The following is a 16,146-nucleotide window of genomic DNA, read 5'->3' as shown; positions in this document are numbered from 1 at the left end:
AACAACAACAACAAAAAAACATGTTGCTGTTAGGGTTGTGTCGGGAATGGGTTCTTTTCAGGTATCGTTAAGAAATTATTTGATCCATCGACATCAATCGCCTTTTTGCTTAACGATTCCCTTATTGGTCCTTCAGAGTGGCCGTTGTTTTTGAGGATGTTTGTCAGGAAAATGATCATTTCTCTACATTGATTACAGACCCTGCAGCAGGTCTGTAAAATCAACCGTTTCTGCAGTGCGGCTTTGCTTTGAACCTTGAACAAATGAAGCAGTGCTTCGATCTTTGATCTGCTGCTTTGTTGGTTCTTTGTTTTATTTCGCTTTATCTTCATTTTCCCCACTAAAACCCTATGGAGCATATGTCTGTGAATAATATTTACCTTTTTTATGTTAAACCGACCTGTTATGGTCTTTTACAATAGTTGATAGATGTATTTTATAACCTAAAAACAAGACAAATGCTAATGCGTTAGCATGTCTATAGCATTTTCAGTGTTAAAGTTAGCATTAAGCTGAGCCATTATCAAGCCTCCCTCCCCAGTGTGCAAAGGATTCTGGGATACTCTAAAACCTTGAATACAAACACATCGCTTCAAGACGCCTCCTCAAACATCAAGACTCTGAGGTCTAAAGACATAATTTTGACTTCCATCTTCTGCACTATATTCAGAGCAGAATAATCTGATGTCAAAATGAGAGCTATTACACATTCAGTAATCAAAAAAAATCTATTACAACAGCTTTCTTGTCACACAACAAGTACATACTGTGGAAAAATTTGACTGGTTTCCTGTTATTCAGTTTAATAAAAATTACAATGAGAATCTGTGAATGGCAGATTGTCTGACGATGAATCATCAAGGTGAGGACTGAATTAGTCACTGCAGGCTTTGAGTGGAACACATTAGCAATCAAATTCATTTGTCTGAAGCTTGAATGAGGTTGAGCGTGAAGTGGTTTTATCTGGTTTTCAGTTTTGTTGTGTAGCTAAGTGCACGGCTTCCTGTCAGAACGTCTTTTCAACAGCATCCAGTCTGACCTGATGCAGCTTCTTCAGCAGAACACTTTTAAGTCAGACACACAGAGAGTGCTGTCACTTTTGAACTGTTTCATAAAAATGCTTAGGAACACAATAAAAACTACAGCACTGCGCCCATAGAGCTCAAACCTCTTCCAATCCTAGTTCCCAGTTCCACAAATTTTTACCTTGGAAAAAAAATGAAGGTCAATGTCCTGTTAGAAGTGGCTTTTCATAAGCTAAAATATAATTCAAAAATATAGATCAAAAGGGCTTTTCAATGTTAAAACAATCAAATGTCATCTGTTTAAGCAATTTTAAGCCATAAAATTCTGAATAATTAGGAGTGTGGTCACAATGAGTGACAGCTGCCACACCCAGGGCCCCATTAGCAAAGGCCTCTGCTAGCTGTGGCTGCTAGCTGCTGTCAACACAACTGTGTTTGTCCCTTTTTTTTTAAAAAAATATAGAAATATATAACATAATATGGCTTGCTAATTGATGGACCATCTAAGACATCTGGGCTCCAGCATTTGTTCTGAGTGAAATTTCAGTATTATGTGTATGAGCACTGTTAGCACTAATTAGCAATTACTGAGATCTTGCTGAAGTCATCTCCATTGTTACTCCACGTTTAATGAGACAATATGCTGTTCATAATTTTTAATACCAACACCGATACGAAGCCAACTGTTGTGAATACAACTGTCCAGTCCACAAAATAAATGTGATAGTAAACCACCAAAACCCAAGGTTAGCCTGTTAGCTTTAGCCTCTTTTGTAACTCTAAGATGGGAGGCACGTTTGGGCTTCTTTCATCCTGTCCAAGTTCTTGCCCACATTTCACATCGTTACCCATTTAGGGTTGGCCGGGAGTTAACTGGACTCAGTGCCAAGATGTGGAATGGCGCCATCTGATCTTCAACCTGGCTCTTCAGAAAACCTTGGAATGACATCACACACGGTTTATCCAGTGTGCATACACTCTATGAATAATACCAACAATTTTCCCCTATATGAAAACATTGCAATACATTGTCTATATGCAGTACTTCACAAATAAAATAATAAGATATGCAAATATAGCTAGCATAAGAGTAAAATCATCAATAAAGCAAAAAAAAAGTTATTCAGCTTTGCTGAGCAGGTAGAGATAAAGTACACTCAACAAAAATATAAACACAACACTTTTGGTTTTGGTCCCATTTTGTATGAGATGAACTCAAAGATCTAAAACTTTTTCCACATACACAATATCACCATTTCCCTCATATATTGTTCACAAACCAGTCTAAATCTGTGATAGTGAGCACTTCTCCTTTGCTGAGATAATCCATCCCACCTCACAGGTGTGCCATATCACGATGCTGATTAGACACCATGATTAGTGCACAGGTGTGCCTTAGACTGCCTACAATAAAAGGCCACTGAGCCAATAATTAGTACATCAGAAAAATTATCTGACTGCAGGCTGTGATGATAAAGTGTTTCTCAGAGTAAATCAGAAGAGCAGAAACTTTTCACTAATGCAGTTGTAGTATATAGGAGTACTTGGAAGGCAGGTGGTGTGCGTCCTTGTGTGTGTGCGTATTCTCATAAAGCTTTATACTTTTATGTGCATTGGATTTAAGCTGCACTATCGGCACTCCCTTTGGGACAGTGAATAAGCCAACTTCCGATTTAAAACACATCCGACTTCATGGGAAGGAGAGAGAGCTGTGCAATCTGTAAACGTAAACCCATGGGTTCAGTAAATGCTGTACGTCTAATGAATACAGAGAAGATGTAGATGTGTACATCTACGGATGTGTCTCTTTTCTTTGTGCTATGTAACTGTTTCTTGGGTTTTTATTGTCTTCTATATCTGTTTTTTTTTTTTTTGTCAGGTTTTAGGTATTCTCTCCTCACTGTGTATATCTGATACAAATGACTTACAAGGGAGGACAAGTGTTTGTTGGTTTTCTTCTCAGTATACTATTGATGCATTCACGAAACATGGAAAAAGTAGGAAATTATGAACTCCAATGTGGACAAAATTATTTGAACCTCCCTCCCTTCCACCCAAAAACCCCCTTAAGTGGAAATTTGGTGCTCCAATTTATATGAAGATTTCAGAACAGCGACACTTGTGTCTGTATCATTGGAGGAGACTGAATGTTACGGTGAGACCAGAAATGCAAGGTTAGGCTCCCAAAATGCAGGGAGCCAGAAAGTGAAAAAACAATTTTATTGTGCAACAATGAAATAACTGTACAAATCCGTGGAGGGAGACCCCAGTAGAGGGAGATGCTGACCGGACCAGAATGATGACAGAGGAGTTCCCAAACGGCAGGTGTACACAGAACCAGGACAAGGTGTCTGGATTGGAGCTGACTGGAGGCTGGATTGCTGATGACAAAAGAAAAAAAAACAAACAGTTATATTATCCAGGAAAACACAAAAAAACTACAAGAGAACACAGAGAACAGAGTGGCCAGATACCATGCAGGTAGAACTGAGTTTCTGGTGATTGCAGCGAGGCATAACTGGGGTTTAAATACAGGTGGTGGTGATTGCTGACAGGTGCGATGAATCAGCTTCGTGAATCGGCACCTGGAGATGCAGGAGGGGAGGGGGGCAGAGCAAATCCAAGGTAGCACAACACGGAAGGTCCTAAGCTTTAGCATCCTGATGCTTCCTGTTTTACTGTGTAGTTGTGAGACTTTGATATTGGTGGACACAGCTAACCAAAAATTTAGTTTTGACAACCACTAATACGCAAACTGAAAAGTTAACTTTTGTAAGGCTAAACCGATAAACCACTAAAAAATTTAGTGGAAGCTACAGCTAACTGCTGACCGCTAACTTTTAGTATTGACTCCGGTACACTGTCAGCTACTGACAAGCCAGTTTTAAGTTTAAGCACCGCCGACGCTTCTGAGTAAAATCAAAGGCGATCACAAACCCAACACAAACAACGAGTCAGAGTTTCTGTCTTTGAGCACCCTGCCCACTGATGTAAGCAGAGTCATTTACTTTCAACATAGAACAGCACAGACGTGTGGCAGAAGGCATCAAAAGCAAAGCAGTTTTGAATTTATGGTTTGATTATAAACCAAAGTAATTCCGGACAGTGAAAAAAGTGAAAACATATTGCACATATGTTTTAATTTTAAAGTAATACACTAATTCTGAAGGTTTGCACATGAATACACACAAATGCCAAAAGGCATTATTGGAAAATGAGCGCATCACTGGTTGGTTGTTTTATTTATTTGTAAAAACCAACACACAAGTTGGTTTTTACGAATAAATGTGTCAAATAAATGTGTATTTGTAAATATGTCATTTGTTAAAAAAGGCATTTGTAAAACTACAAATTCTGTTTAAGTATGATGCAGTGCAACACATAGCGACTGTGTGATAGTTGGACACCTCTCCCATCCAGTACATGGTAGTGTTCTATGCATTTTGATCCTGCAGCAGATAAATGGTTACTTTTAAGAGACAGGGATGGACTGGTTGTTTGTCTGGGTGGTTACCATCTAGAACCTAGGGAAGATCCATCGTGTGGTGGAAGGTTCCAGAGCTCACCTGGTGGAAGAAAGGTAGTGTATCATAGTTGAGGATTAAGTGGTTCCACTTTAAACAGAATTGATCAAATGTCAAGATCACACAGAATCATATATTAAGGCATCACAGAATCACAAATTTAATTAGGTTGAAGTGATGTCATACATGTATGGTGGGGGCATTGTGCTCTTTGAGTACCTGTTGTGGTCTTTATAATGAAAGTGTGATTTTAATTTTCTTGGCAGATTTGTATAGAAACTATAAGCGGAAATCACATTTGTGATCTTTGTTTAGTTCTAGTTCGGCATGCTAGGAGCATTATATGTCTATTTGTTGCTGACATTTCTGTATTTTGTTTTATACTTTGTTTTATGTGGGATGTCTTGATGCCTGCTGCACATTGATTTCCTTCAGGATAATAATAAAGTTGAAGTGGAAAATTTCGAGGCAAAAAGACAAATCTGACACCAATTTGTTCTCTTCCTGTTTTTAGCAAAATTCCTTTTGTTATTTCACTACTTAATTGATGCGACATTCACATTAGAGATTTTATTTGGTCTGTTTATTGACACCAGTTCCTTGCTGCATCCCTTTCCTTTTGGAACTGTCTTGAATCCCCTTTGGCAACTACCCAGCCAGACCAGCGGTCCCTTGTCTACTCTCAAAAGTGGCCACATTTTCTGCAGCGAGGTGTTCATATTTTCATTTGGAGTAAGTGATCCAGAGATCCAGAGACAATGAGTTAAAACTTACAAGAGCTACCTGTAGGTGGCTGTGACTAATTCATAGAGGTTTATAGGTCCAAGGTGTGGGATGCAGTGTTGAAGGACCTGTTTCACCTAAAAAAATAAGTGCACACTGAGCTTCACACATAAATGACAAATTGCCAAAATGATCAGTACCTTGTTCATTGCAAATAACAGGACAAACATCGGATTAGTGGAGTCAGTGGGATCGCCAGTAAATCTGTAAATACTACAGCACATGTAGCGTTGAAATTTTGGGTTGTGATATAGTAGATACAGATGAGGACTAAAGAACCTCCTATTTTAGGCCCTCTTTTCACATGCAAAATGGCCATAATGAAAAGTATAGATAGACAGATGCATCTTTGTTCTCCTGCAAAGATACCAGCATCACCAAGCAAAAGTCAAAATCTTAAGGCTCCTGGTGCTTGCTGTCTTACTGCTTACTATGTGGTTGTAGGTCTTGGCCACAAACTAGTGACCTAAGGTGGCAAATGGATGACAATACTTTGACCTTGTGTCAAACCAGTGCTGATGCAAGACTCACTTGCATTGTGAGGGAGCATGAGCTCTGACATTTTGGCCATGTGTTGCATTTCTCTGGTGTATGATCTACAGTAGGATGCAGTGTTGAGAACCCCAGAGGCTGAAAAAAGATAAGGACACACATACACATTACACCTGACTGCAGCAGATAGATGGCTACTTTCAAGCTGTGGAGATGGACCTGGATGGACCAGGATCTGAGGCAGTTACATGGTTAGATTAGATTAGATTGGATATAACTTTATTCATCCCTTGGGAAGACTCCTTCAGGAAAATTGAGGTTACAGCAGCATTGTATAGTAGCACACAGGGTAAGAGGCATACAGAGTATCAAAACTGAAAAAAAAAAAAAAACAGTTTGCAAATATAAATATAAATTCCAGACATAATGATTAACGCTAGTTTACTGGCTGCTACTGTTCCTCTCCTTCCCATCCTCTGTCTTCCTGTTACTCCTCCTTCCCCTGAGTGAGGAGTTGTACAGCCTGATGGCCTGAGGGACAAAGGAGTTTCTCAGTTTGTTGGTCCTGCACTTGGGACGGAGAAGGCTGTGGCTGAAGAGGCTCCTATAGGGGATTTTCTGACATCAGATTCCCTCCTGGTAATTTTATGTGGTGAGCGAACTTGAAGACTCGCAGACTGACAGGAAATGGACTTCAAAAACCAGATATTGTATTGAAAAGATACCTTCAGTGGATGAACAGAGAGTCATTACGACAGCGCTAAGGTCTTGAAGCAAGCATCCCACCCAACGTTGTAAGCAAGAGCCCCGACATTGCGCCCCGCCTACGTTTTAAGCCTGTGTTCTTCCAACCCCCAGGTGGGTGGGTCTTGCCCTGCTTCGTGGATCAGTACAGTTATGTGATTGAATGAAGAGTGTTGCGTTGTTACATCTGAACGGTATGTGTTATATCAAAACTTTGTGCTGCCTGTGTCTGTGCTAGCATGATAAGCAAAGAACAGAATATTTCATGACGCCTATTGTCCCAGACGGAGATACGAAGACCTTAGTATCAGTTTAGATTGTACACAAGTGATGACAATTTTCGGGTATGTACACAAAACATCAAGTCATCAAGTGGCCTGAGGACAAGCGTCATGGAACATTCCATCCAAAACTCCTCTGGTTGCTGATGACGGTGTGCAGAGGGTGACTGGCATCGTGCATAATGTCCAGCAGTTTGTCCAGTGTTCTCTTCTCTGCCACTGTCACCAGAGAGTTCAGCTTCATGCCAACCACATAGCCAGCCCGCGCGATCAGGTGTGGAATGCGTACTCCCAAGTTGGACCTGACTTGACCAATCAAGTTAATTATGAAGCCTGGTCCTGGTGGTCACTAAGGCTGCTGTTGATTGTCTTGAAATTTAAAAAAAAAAATTGAAATAAGCACTTGCATTCAATGAGTTCCCTTTGAGCCCATGTCCCATCACAATTCACTAATTTCTGAATAATCCATACATACATCTTCAACTGCTTATCTGGGATCAAGTCACAGGAATTTCTGAATAATCACGAAGAAAAACCAACTCACACACACACACACACACACACACACACACAGGGAGTGAAAACCGTATACTCGGTGGAGGTTATATAACAGATGTTGTGCTGATTTGATGTGAGTACTTCCAGCTGTATTAGTGAATTTGAATTTTGATTGTTTTCTGTGCCCACCTCTCTGTCTTACAGGCAGAGATTGTCAAACGTCTGAATGCCATCTGTGCCCAAGTCATCCCCTTCCTCTCTCAAGAGGTAAGAGCCAAACGTCTGCTGTTAAGTGAAGATGGTGGTGGGTGAGAGAGAGGAAAGCAGTGAAAGGAAGTGTGTGGTGGATTTTGTAGCAAAGCGAGCAGACACAGCCACACAAAGCCTGCACGCTAACACAGACACACACAGATTATCCCAGGCTAATCCTCCCTGCTCGGGATAGGCAGATATGCTCTGAATTTATTAAATGTCTCCCACGAACATATGCACGAGCCGCAGGCTGAGCATGTGTGAGGAAATTCTTTTTGTATGTGTGTGCACTTTCATGCTCATTTTGTTTTAGGATTTTTTTTCCCATAAATGTGGGAATAAAGATAAGTGGGAATGAGAAGTGTGTTTCTTATATTTGATGTGGAATCTTTAGGTGTGTGTGTGTGTGTGTGTGTGTGTGTGTGTGTGTGTGTTCACCGTTGATAAATCCTTCCTCCAAAGGAATTGAAAGTGTGCGTGTGTTAAAACATCAGGATGGAGTGAGCGTGGACTCCAAAGCTCTCCTCCAGATTAGCGCTGGATTAAGAGGGTTTAAGGTGGATTAGGAATAATGGTATTAGACTGCAGTGCTGCTACACAGCCCCGAGGCCTGCAGCGAGAGCAAACAGATTTTACTGCTTTGTTTTGAATGCACAGCCTTTAATGTTGTATGTGTGTATGTTTTGTGCATCTTGTTTTTGTGCTTGACAAAATGTAACACAATCATTTAGTGTTCATACAGTAACTACATTGTGTAGGCATTGTTTTCATGAAAATGTTCTTTTTTTTGTTTTTATTTTGCTCACTGTTGACTAATCATTGGACTGGTATAATAATTCACCCAATGGGTATCCAACCAACCTGAGGAATTAACTTTCACAGATTACAATATCCATCCATTTTCTATATCCACTTACTCCAGTCATGAGTCACGGGGGTCTGGAGCCTATTGCAACAACCGCCCCTAAAAATTTCGGACCACAGCAGCACGCCTGAGACGGAGTGTCTTCACCCAAAGCAATCAAATGGATTAATGGGATTATTAACCATCAGATGATAAAGGTAAAACCTCTTAAATCATTCTAAAGTCAGTTTTAAGCAGAAACAAGGCCATTTTAAGCAGAAACAAGGCAAAATTCCGTGATGTTTTGAAATGTCCAACGCGCAGTAAACGCATCAGCTAGCAGCTCGTTTAGCTGTGGTGCTCTGATCGCTTCCACTGCCTTTTATGATGAAATAATGCTGAATTTCTGTGGAAATGATTGTCGTACCAAAGCTTCAGGTATCTGTCGCTGAGATAGATGATGACTGGAGTGACGTTTGAACCAGAAACAAGGTGTTAATCCGTGAACCGCGTCATCGGGGGGACCGATTTTTAGGGGGACCGTTCAGTCGGCTACACCGGGAGGAAACCCACACACACGGGGAGAACATGCAAACTCCACACAGAAAGTACCAGGCGGGATGTGATTCCATGACCTTCTTGCTGTGAGGCAACAGTGCTAACCACTAACACAGTCCCAGATTCCCACACAGCAGTATTTTAAGAAGTTTTTTCATGGACAAAATACATCACATTTAAACATCTAAAACCATTTGATTTTTCATAAAGCTGACAAAATATACTGCATATTGAACTTATTATAAAGTACATTTATTTCTGTGGTACCTCACAAAATTTCAGCTAATTTTATTGTTTGAAATTATTAGAGGAATTCTAGGGCAAATATAGCGAATTTGTTCTGTGAGATTTAACAGATGACGTGAAGGAGGAAGTGCATGTTCAAGGTTCGAGGCTCATGCTGCCTTTGATAATAACTGGGAACTCAAAATTTCTGACTTACAGCTAGAAAAGTACTTTGACTAAAGCCCTGAGAAAACGATAGTCTACTCACTGAATCATTTTCGCAAACATTAAAAACTTTATAACTACAACAAATGGTAGCGCTGCCAACTGACACAGCAGATGTGTGAGTGAGGATCGTGTGTCAAGCACATATCCAGCAAAAACCTCATGTGAAATATGTCAAAATCTGGACATATTTCACATGAGGTCAATCAATCACACTCCAACCTGTCCACCATAGCCAAGACCAAAGAACTGTCTAAGGACACCAGGGACAAAACTGTAGACATGCACAAGGCTGGGATGGACTACAGGACAACAGGCAAGCAGCTTAGTAGAAGACAACATCTGTTATGATTATTTATTAGAAAGTGGAAGAAACATAAGATGACTGTCAATCTCCCTCGGTTTGGGATTCCATGCAAGATCTCACTTTGTGGGGTAAGGATGATTCTGAGAAAGCTCAGAACTACACAGGAGGACCTGGTCAATGACCTGAAGAGAGCTGGGACCACAGTCACAAAGATTACATTAGTAGCACATGATGCTGTCATGGTTTAAAATCCTGCAGGGCAGCAAGGTCCCCCTGCTCAAGCCAGCACATGTCCAGGCCCATTTGAAGTTCACCAGTGACCATCTGGATGATCCAGAGGAGGCATGGGAGAAGGTCATGTGGTCAGATGAGACCAGAATAGAGCTTTTTGGAATCAACTCCACTTACCATGTTTAGAGGATGAGAACAACCCCAAGAAAACCATCCCAACCATGAAGCATGGGGATGGAAACATCATACTCTGGGGTGCTCTTCTCCAAAGGGGACAGGACGACTGCACCGTATTGAAGGGAGGATGGATGGGGTCAGGTATTGCAAGATTTTGGTAAACAACCTCCTTCCCTCAGTAAGAGCATTGAAGATGGGTCATGGCTGGGTCTTCCAGCATGACAATGACTCCAAACACACAGCCAGGGGAACTAAGGACCAAATATTAATTCTCACTATACTTATTTGCAGCAGTAACATACAAATAATTTATTAAAAAAAATCAATTTTTTTTTATATATTATATATATTTATTTATATATATACACTACATATATAGTGAATTCTTTATTTCTGGCCCTACTTCTAGTGGTGAAAGATAATTATTTTTAGTACTTAAACCATAACAAATTCAAATGGGCAACAGGTCTAAACTGCAGCTAACATGGTTTTTGATGCTTCATAAAACAATATGTGCAGAAAGGACTAAGTCCCAAATAATACACAAAACATGCTATAAACAGACAATTTGACAAGTTTATAAGATTTAACATTTCCCCCATGCAATTCCACCTAGAGTATTTACCAAAGAGTCAGAAGGTGCAAATGACATCACTCCAGGAATGGACAACACAGTGTTAGCTTAGCTCCGCGTTTGAAAGCACAGACACTTCAGTTCTGAGACTGAGCATAAAAGGTCCCATTCAGTGTGGAAAAATGCTTCATAAATGAGAGATGATGGGCAGAATGTCAGCAGTCTTAGCTTGAAAAAATGTGTGCAGCTAACGAAAAAAGTGGACAGCCAGAAAAAAGATTTTTATTTGCAGCGCATTTGTCTATGGATTGCTTTGTGGAAGGTCCCATGCGTTTGTCTGAAATGAGAATGACCCAAAAATGCATGTTGAAAGCCAGCAACAATGCCTTCTATTTTTCACAAAGACAAAGGAAAATATGCATTTTGAGGGATATTAATGCTCTGGGGCGCCGACGCCGTCATATACAATGGCTAAGACCAAGCTTTACTAAATTATAAATAACTTTTTAATGATATGAGATAGAAATGTACTTTTTTTTTTGCTGAAAAGTTAACTCCGCGGACTTTCAAGCCAGCCATCTTTGTACTCCTCATCAGGGCTCGAAATAGTTTGCTAGTGCTAGTTTGTGCACGTATTATTCGAGCGGTACACGTAATTTTATACTGCACTTGCACCAGTGCAAGTAACTTTATCCAAGTTTTATCAACTACAGGCACCAGTAGAATGAACCAATAAAGGAATAAATAAGGAAAAAAACTATTTCCAGTCCTTCCCTGCATTTTATGACTCTCACACACACGGAGCGATTTGGTGTGCTCCATTTGTTGTGTTTGCACACGCACATGTAAACAAAGAAAAGAAAAAAAACTGGCTGGCTGCAGTTCCTCTCTCTCTCTCCCCCTCAAACTCTGTCATCATTGTGTTATAAACCAGTCACCATTTGGTTTATTATACATCTGTGTAGTTAATAAATTTATCCTCACGGACGATTAGTTCATGCGCTCACGTGAAAAAAAAAAACTGGCTGTCGCTGCAATTCCTTACGGAACCCAAGGAGACGTCACTTAAAGTGATTTTTTTTTTTTTTTTCTGGCCATGATAATTTGTGCACGTTTTCCTTTAATTGAGCCTACGAATTAATAAAATGTGCTCTCAAATTAATAAAATGTGCGCACGTTTTCCTGGCTGTGATAATTCATTCCTTTAATTGAGCCCCCGAATTAATAAAACATGTGCACGTTTTCCTTTCATTCAAAATGAACTCCATAATACCACCTAAACTGTCATCCTCACAATGGGGAGATGCTTCGCCCTCAGCATCCTTTTTAATATGCTTAAACTCCAGATGATGCCATGCTGGGTAGCTGATGATGCCATGCTGTCACACTGTCTGCTGGTTTGTTGGCTAATAGCCAACATTTATGTGTCAAGACAATATTGAGTGCACGTTTTACCAATTGTGGCCACGTTTAAGTATAGTGCCCTTATTTTACTCAAATGATGCTTAAAACATGCGCACAATATAATAAAACGTGCGCACAATATAATAAAACGAGCGCACAATATAATAAAACTTGTGCACAATATCATAAAACGCGCGCACAATATAATAAAACGAGTGCACAAAATAATAAAACGTGTGCTCAATATAATAAAACGAGTGCACAATTTTAGAAAACGTGCACACATTCTCTCCACATGCAAAACATTTTGCGATGACACTTCTAGGGCTCCGTAGTTCCTCACTCTCTCTCCCCTGAAACTCTGTCATAATTGTGTTATAAACCAGTCACCATTTGTTTTATTATACATCTGTGTAGTTAATAAATAAAATAATCTTCACGGATGATTGGTTTGCGTGCGCACATGAAACAACTGCCGCTGCTGCTGCTGCTGCTCTCCCCTCAAACTCTTCTCAGAGAGGAAGAGTCTGACACATCAGAGGAGGAGTTTTATGGTTGATATAAGACTGACTTTTGGTTGTGCAAGTAAGTTTTTTGTTGCAAGTAATTTTTTTGTTACTAGCACCAGTGCAAGTAGGTTAAAAAATGTATTTCGACCCCTGCCTCATAGAAGCTGTGGGATGACGTGCGCAATGTGAGTGTCCAATTGGAATTGTTTCACCGTCACATGGTTTTCCAAAATCCAATCATAGGGCAGATTTACCTCACATGAAAAGCCAAAGATCGTTTTCAGGAGTGATATGTTACTAGTTGGCCCATTTGAATAGCCCCCTGGGCGCTCCAACGAGTACATACTATTCCAATGCGCCCTGCGCCATTACGCACAGCGAAAGTGAAAGCAGACGGAGCAGATGGAGAGCCTCTGATGACAATCTCACGTGCTCAAACAAAGAGTGTGTAACTATCAGGATTGCTCCACTAGTTTGCATGTGAATGTTACTGGATAACTCTGTTGCTTTCTCTGTTTACTGGAGTAAAGCACTGTTTACCATATCAATGGGGCGAGGGGGAGGGCTGCTCCTCAGACTGTAAGGAGCCAAAGTGGGCCAAAGTGTGAATGAAAGCTGCTTTAGAAGCAGCACAGAACACTCCAAAACACAGTAGAAGTAGAAGTTTGTGATGTAATCTTTGTGTAATAGCAGACAGAAATTGCTTTGAGATGAGACAAACAAAACGCATAGACCATTTTGTATATATTGTTCAAAATGTGCATTTGTGTTTATTGTTTGAACCTTTTTGATGTACAGTCTTTCACACAAGACCTCAAATTACCTTTATAAAGGGTCAAAACAGTTGTTTATTATAGTTTGGTGTGTGTTTTGAATAAATGTGTTTGGAAAATTATTTTTTGCTTTATTTTTTTCTTTCTTATTTCTGATTGTAAACCTTTATTACACTTATAAAACACAACAAAAACATATATATTCTGAAAGCACAGGTTTTCCTGAAAAAAGAGACATAAAACTTGATTGTGGGATGCAGGGAGAGCTGTTAACTGCAATAATAAAACATTTATGCCAGGCGAGTGAACTGTCCAAAAAATACCCTCGGACCCCAGAGGGTTAAAGGATTATTATGCTCGCTTGGTCAGTCTGTACGGGAAAATATCAGACAGAGGTGTTGACAGTATGGAGTGAGCGTTATATAATAGCCATATAATAAACAAACTGTTAACCTAGCTAACACCTTGGTCTGATATTTTTCTGTACAGATTGAGCAAGCGATCTTAATAATTTGTTTATTATATGGGTATTACATATATAAATACGCAAACATCTGGTATCGCTCAAATATGGAAGCTGCTGACGGCTCGTAGTCAGACCTGTTTGCTTCACCTTGGTGAAGAACTTGCTAACAGATGGTCCAGTCGTCAGCTGGTAAGATTTCGATCTGAGAGTTTTTTTATGCTGTTTAAGTTGGATTTACACTATGCAAGTTTTGACCCTTTATGAGCAGATTTTTCACTCATGCGAGAATTTTTTGGATCGCGCCGAGCTTCAGCTTAATCATGCATCCTGCATCGTGCAGCGCTACCAGCATCTATGAGCCGATTTACCCCAACCTCTCGCACTGTGCATGCGCAAACCCCGATGCAGAATTGGAGAGAGCATAAACAATGATCATCTCTTTGGGAGAGATCAGCTTCTGTTTATGTTTTGCTTCCGGAAACACGAGTCTGACGTGTGTTTTTTTTTAATGTACAATGTGAGAAGTCTTATTTTGCACCAGAGCATCGGGCCATATAGTGTGAGAACATAAATCGTGCGCTTTGACCTTTTACACCCTGCGGTTTTGTCGTTCACTTTGAGCTGGAGCCGAGTACATCGATTAAAATATCATACAGTGTCTGCCCAGCAAATTAGATATTTATGGAGTATGTTCATGTCCGACTTTGTTTTTCTAATCGTGTTTTTAGCTTCCTGGCTTGTAATGAATGTGATCCACGATCTCATGGTAACCGGTCTGATATGGGAAAATATCAGACTGCAAATCAGCCAATCAGAGCAGCCATATAATAAAGTGAAATATCAGCAAAATGTCCCAGAGCAGCAAAGTAAAAGTCTTGGGAAAATCTTTCAGTTTTTGAACAGTATGTTTTGTTGCAGATCCATGTTCTTTATTTATGTTGTATGTGTTCTGGTGAGGGGACAAAAATAAAGAAGAAGGATTGCGGTCAGATCCAGACACACATTATTACGCAGACACACATACACACACTCTTACAGCCGTGTCCTGGGCTATGCCGCTTGAGAAGGCTCTGCCCTCCAAAGCACCTGCATTGAAAATGAGAATCGGGGCCCGTGCCGTGCACGCGGAGAGCCAAAGATAGATGGAGTGTGCTGCTCGGGCTGGCGGAGTTCCGGTCTGAGCCACCCGCTTGGAACAGGATGAAGTGGCCTCAGTCTGTCTACTCTCCATGCACGTCAGCCGCCTGTTTGAACGGAGGGGATTTATTTAAAGAACAAGGGTGGAAATTCCCTGTTAAAAAGAACTATATTTGCTCCTTTTTCCATCTGCTTCAGATTAATTTGGCTCAATCTTGTCAGACTGATGACTAATACAGCCATAATACCATCTTCTCTGTCAGAGTCTGAAGAAACTATCTGACGCAAGCCTTCAGACACTGACAGAATGACATCAGAGCTGCTTGTGGGGATCATCATTGTTTGCATGCACTGAGTGGCCTAGGACCATATTTTGCCTATGTAATGTGTGTTGGGATCACACCTCAATCATTCAGTATTTTTTCCCCCACAGAACAAAACATTTACCATCACAAAATGATGTGCATCAGCAGGAAAAAAAAATGCAAATGTCCCTTTAAAGTGTGAGGGGACAGTGAAGTCTCAGTGGGCCTCATGTATCAACGTTGCGTACGGCGATATTTGAGCGTATATGGGGTGTACGCCAAAACGGCTGCGCTACTTGGCATTTATCAATGTGGTCGTTGGCGTACGCTGCGCTGAAAATATACACCAGGTCGAGAGGTGGCGTAAATTATACACCAAAATGAACCAGCGCTGGAATCCACATAAAAATGAAGATGATCAACATGATAAACAGTGCCATTATACAAATCAACGCATATGTTACATAAATAACACTTTCCTGATTATACTACATAATAATCAATACAAATCCCACCTTTGAGGGATTGTTATGGAGCACGATCTGTGGTCACAGCGCTGACAGGAAGAAAAGCGCTGCTCGCGTTTTTCTCCAGACTTCGAGCCTGGAGCCAGAGCAGCGCTGAGCTTAACTTTATGTGGTGTGATCGTTTTAGACAATGAAATTGATAATAACAACTGTAGTTTCGTCATTCCCTTAATTCGCCCGTGCTGCAATCAGGTTTTGTCATCTCCATTCGGTTGTCACAATAAAATAAATACAGAAATACATTTTAAAAATAAAGAAATCTGACAGATTAGGCATGTCTTATTG

At 40.4% G+C, this 16,146-nt stretch overlaps 1 protein-coding gene across 2 annotated transcripts in view; it reads left to right on the top strand.

The window, feature by feature from the left end:
* LOC117511041 (transducin-like enhancer protein 4) overlaps positions 1–16,146 on the top strand; it is a 151,446-nt gene that overhangs the window by 31,266 nt on the left and 104,034 nt on the right. For both annotated transcript variants that reach the window (XM_034170987.1, XM_034170986.1), the window contains exon 5: positions 7,552–7,614. In XM_034170987.1, coding sequence (XP_034026878.1) covers positions 7,552–7,614 — 63 coding nt within the window. The remainder of the gene's footprint in view (positions 1–7,551; positions 7,615–16,146) is intronic.

This window comes from Thalassophryne amazonica, chromosome 5 (genome assembly GCF_902500255.1).
Source record: "Thalassophryne amazonica chromosome 5, fThaAma1.1, whole genome shotgun sequence".
NCBI lineage: Eukaryota > Metazoa > Chordata > Actinopteri > Batrachoidiformes > Batrachoididae > Thalassophryne > Thalassophryne amazonica.
This window is presented reverse-complemented; position numbering and strand designations above follow the sequence as displayed.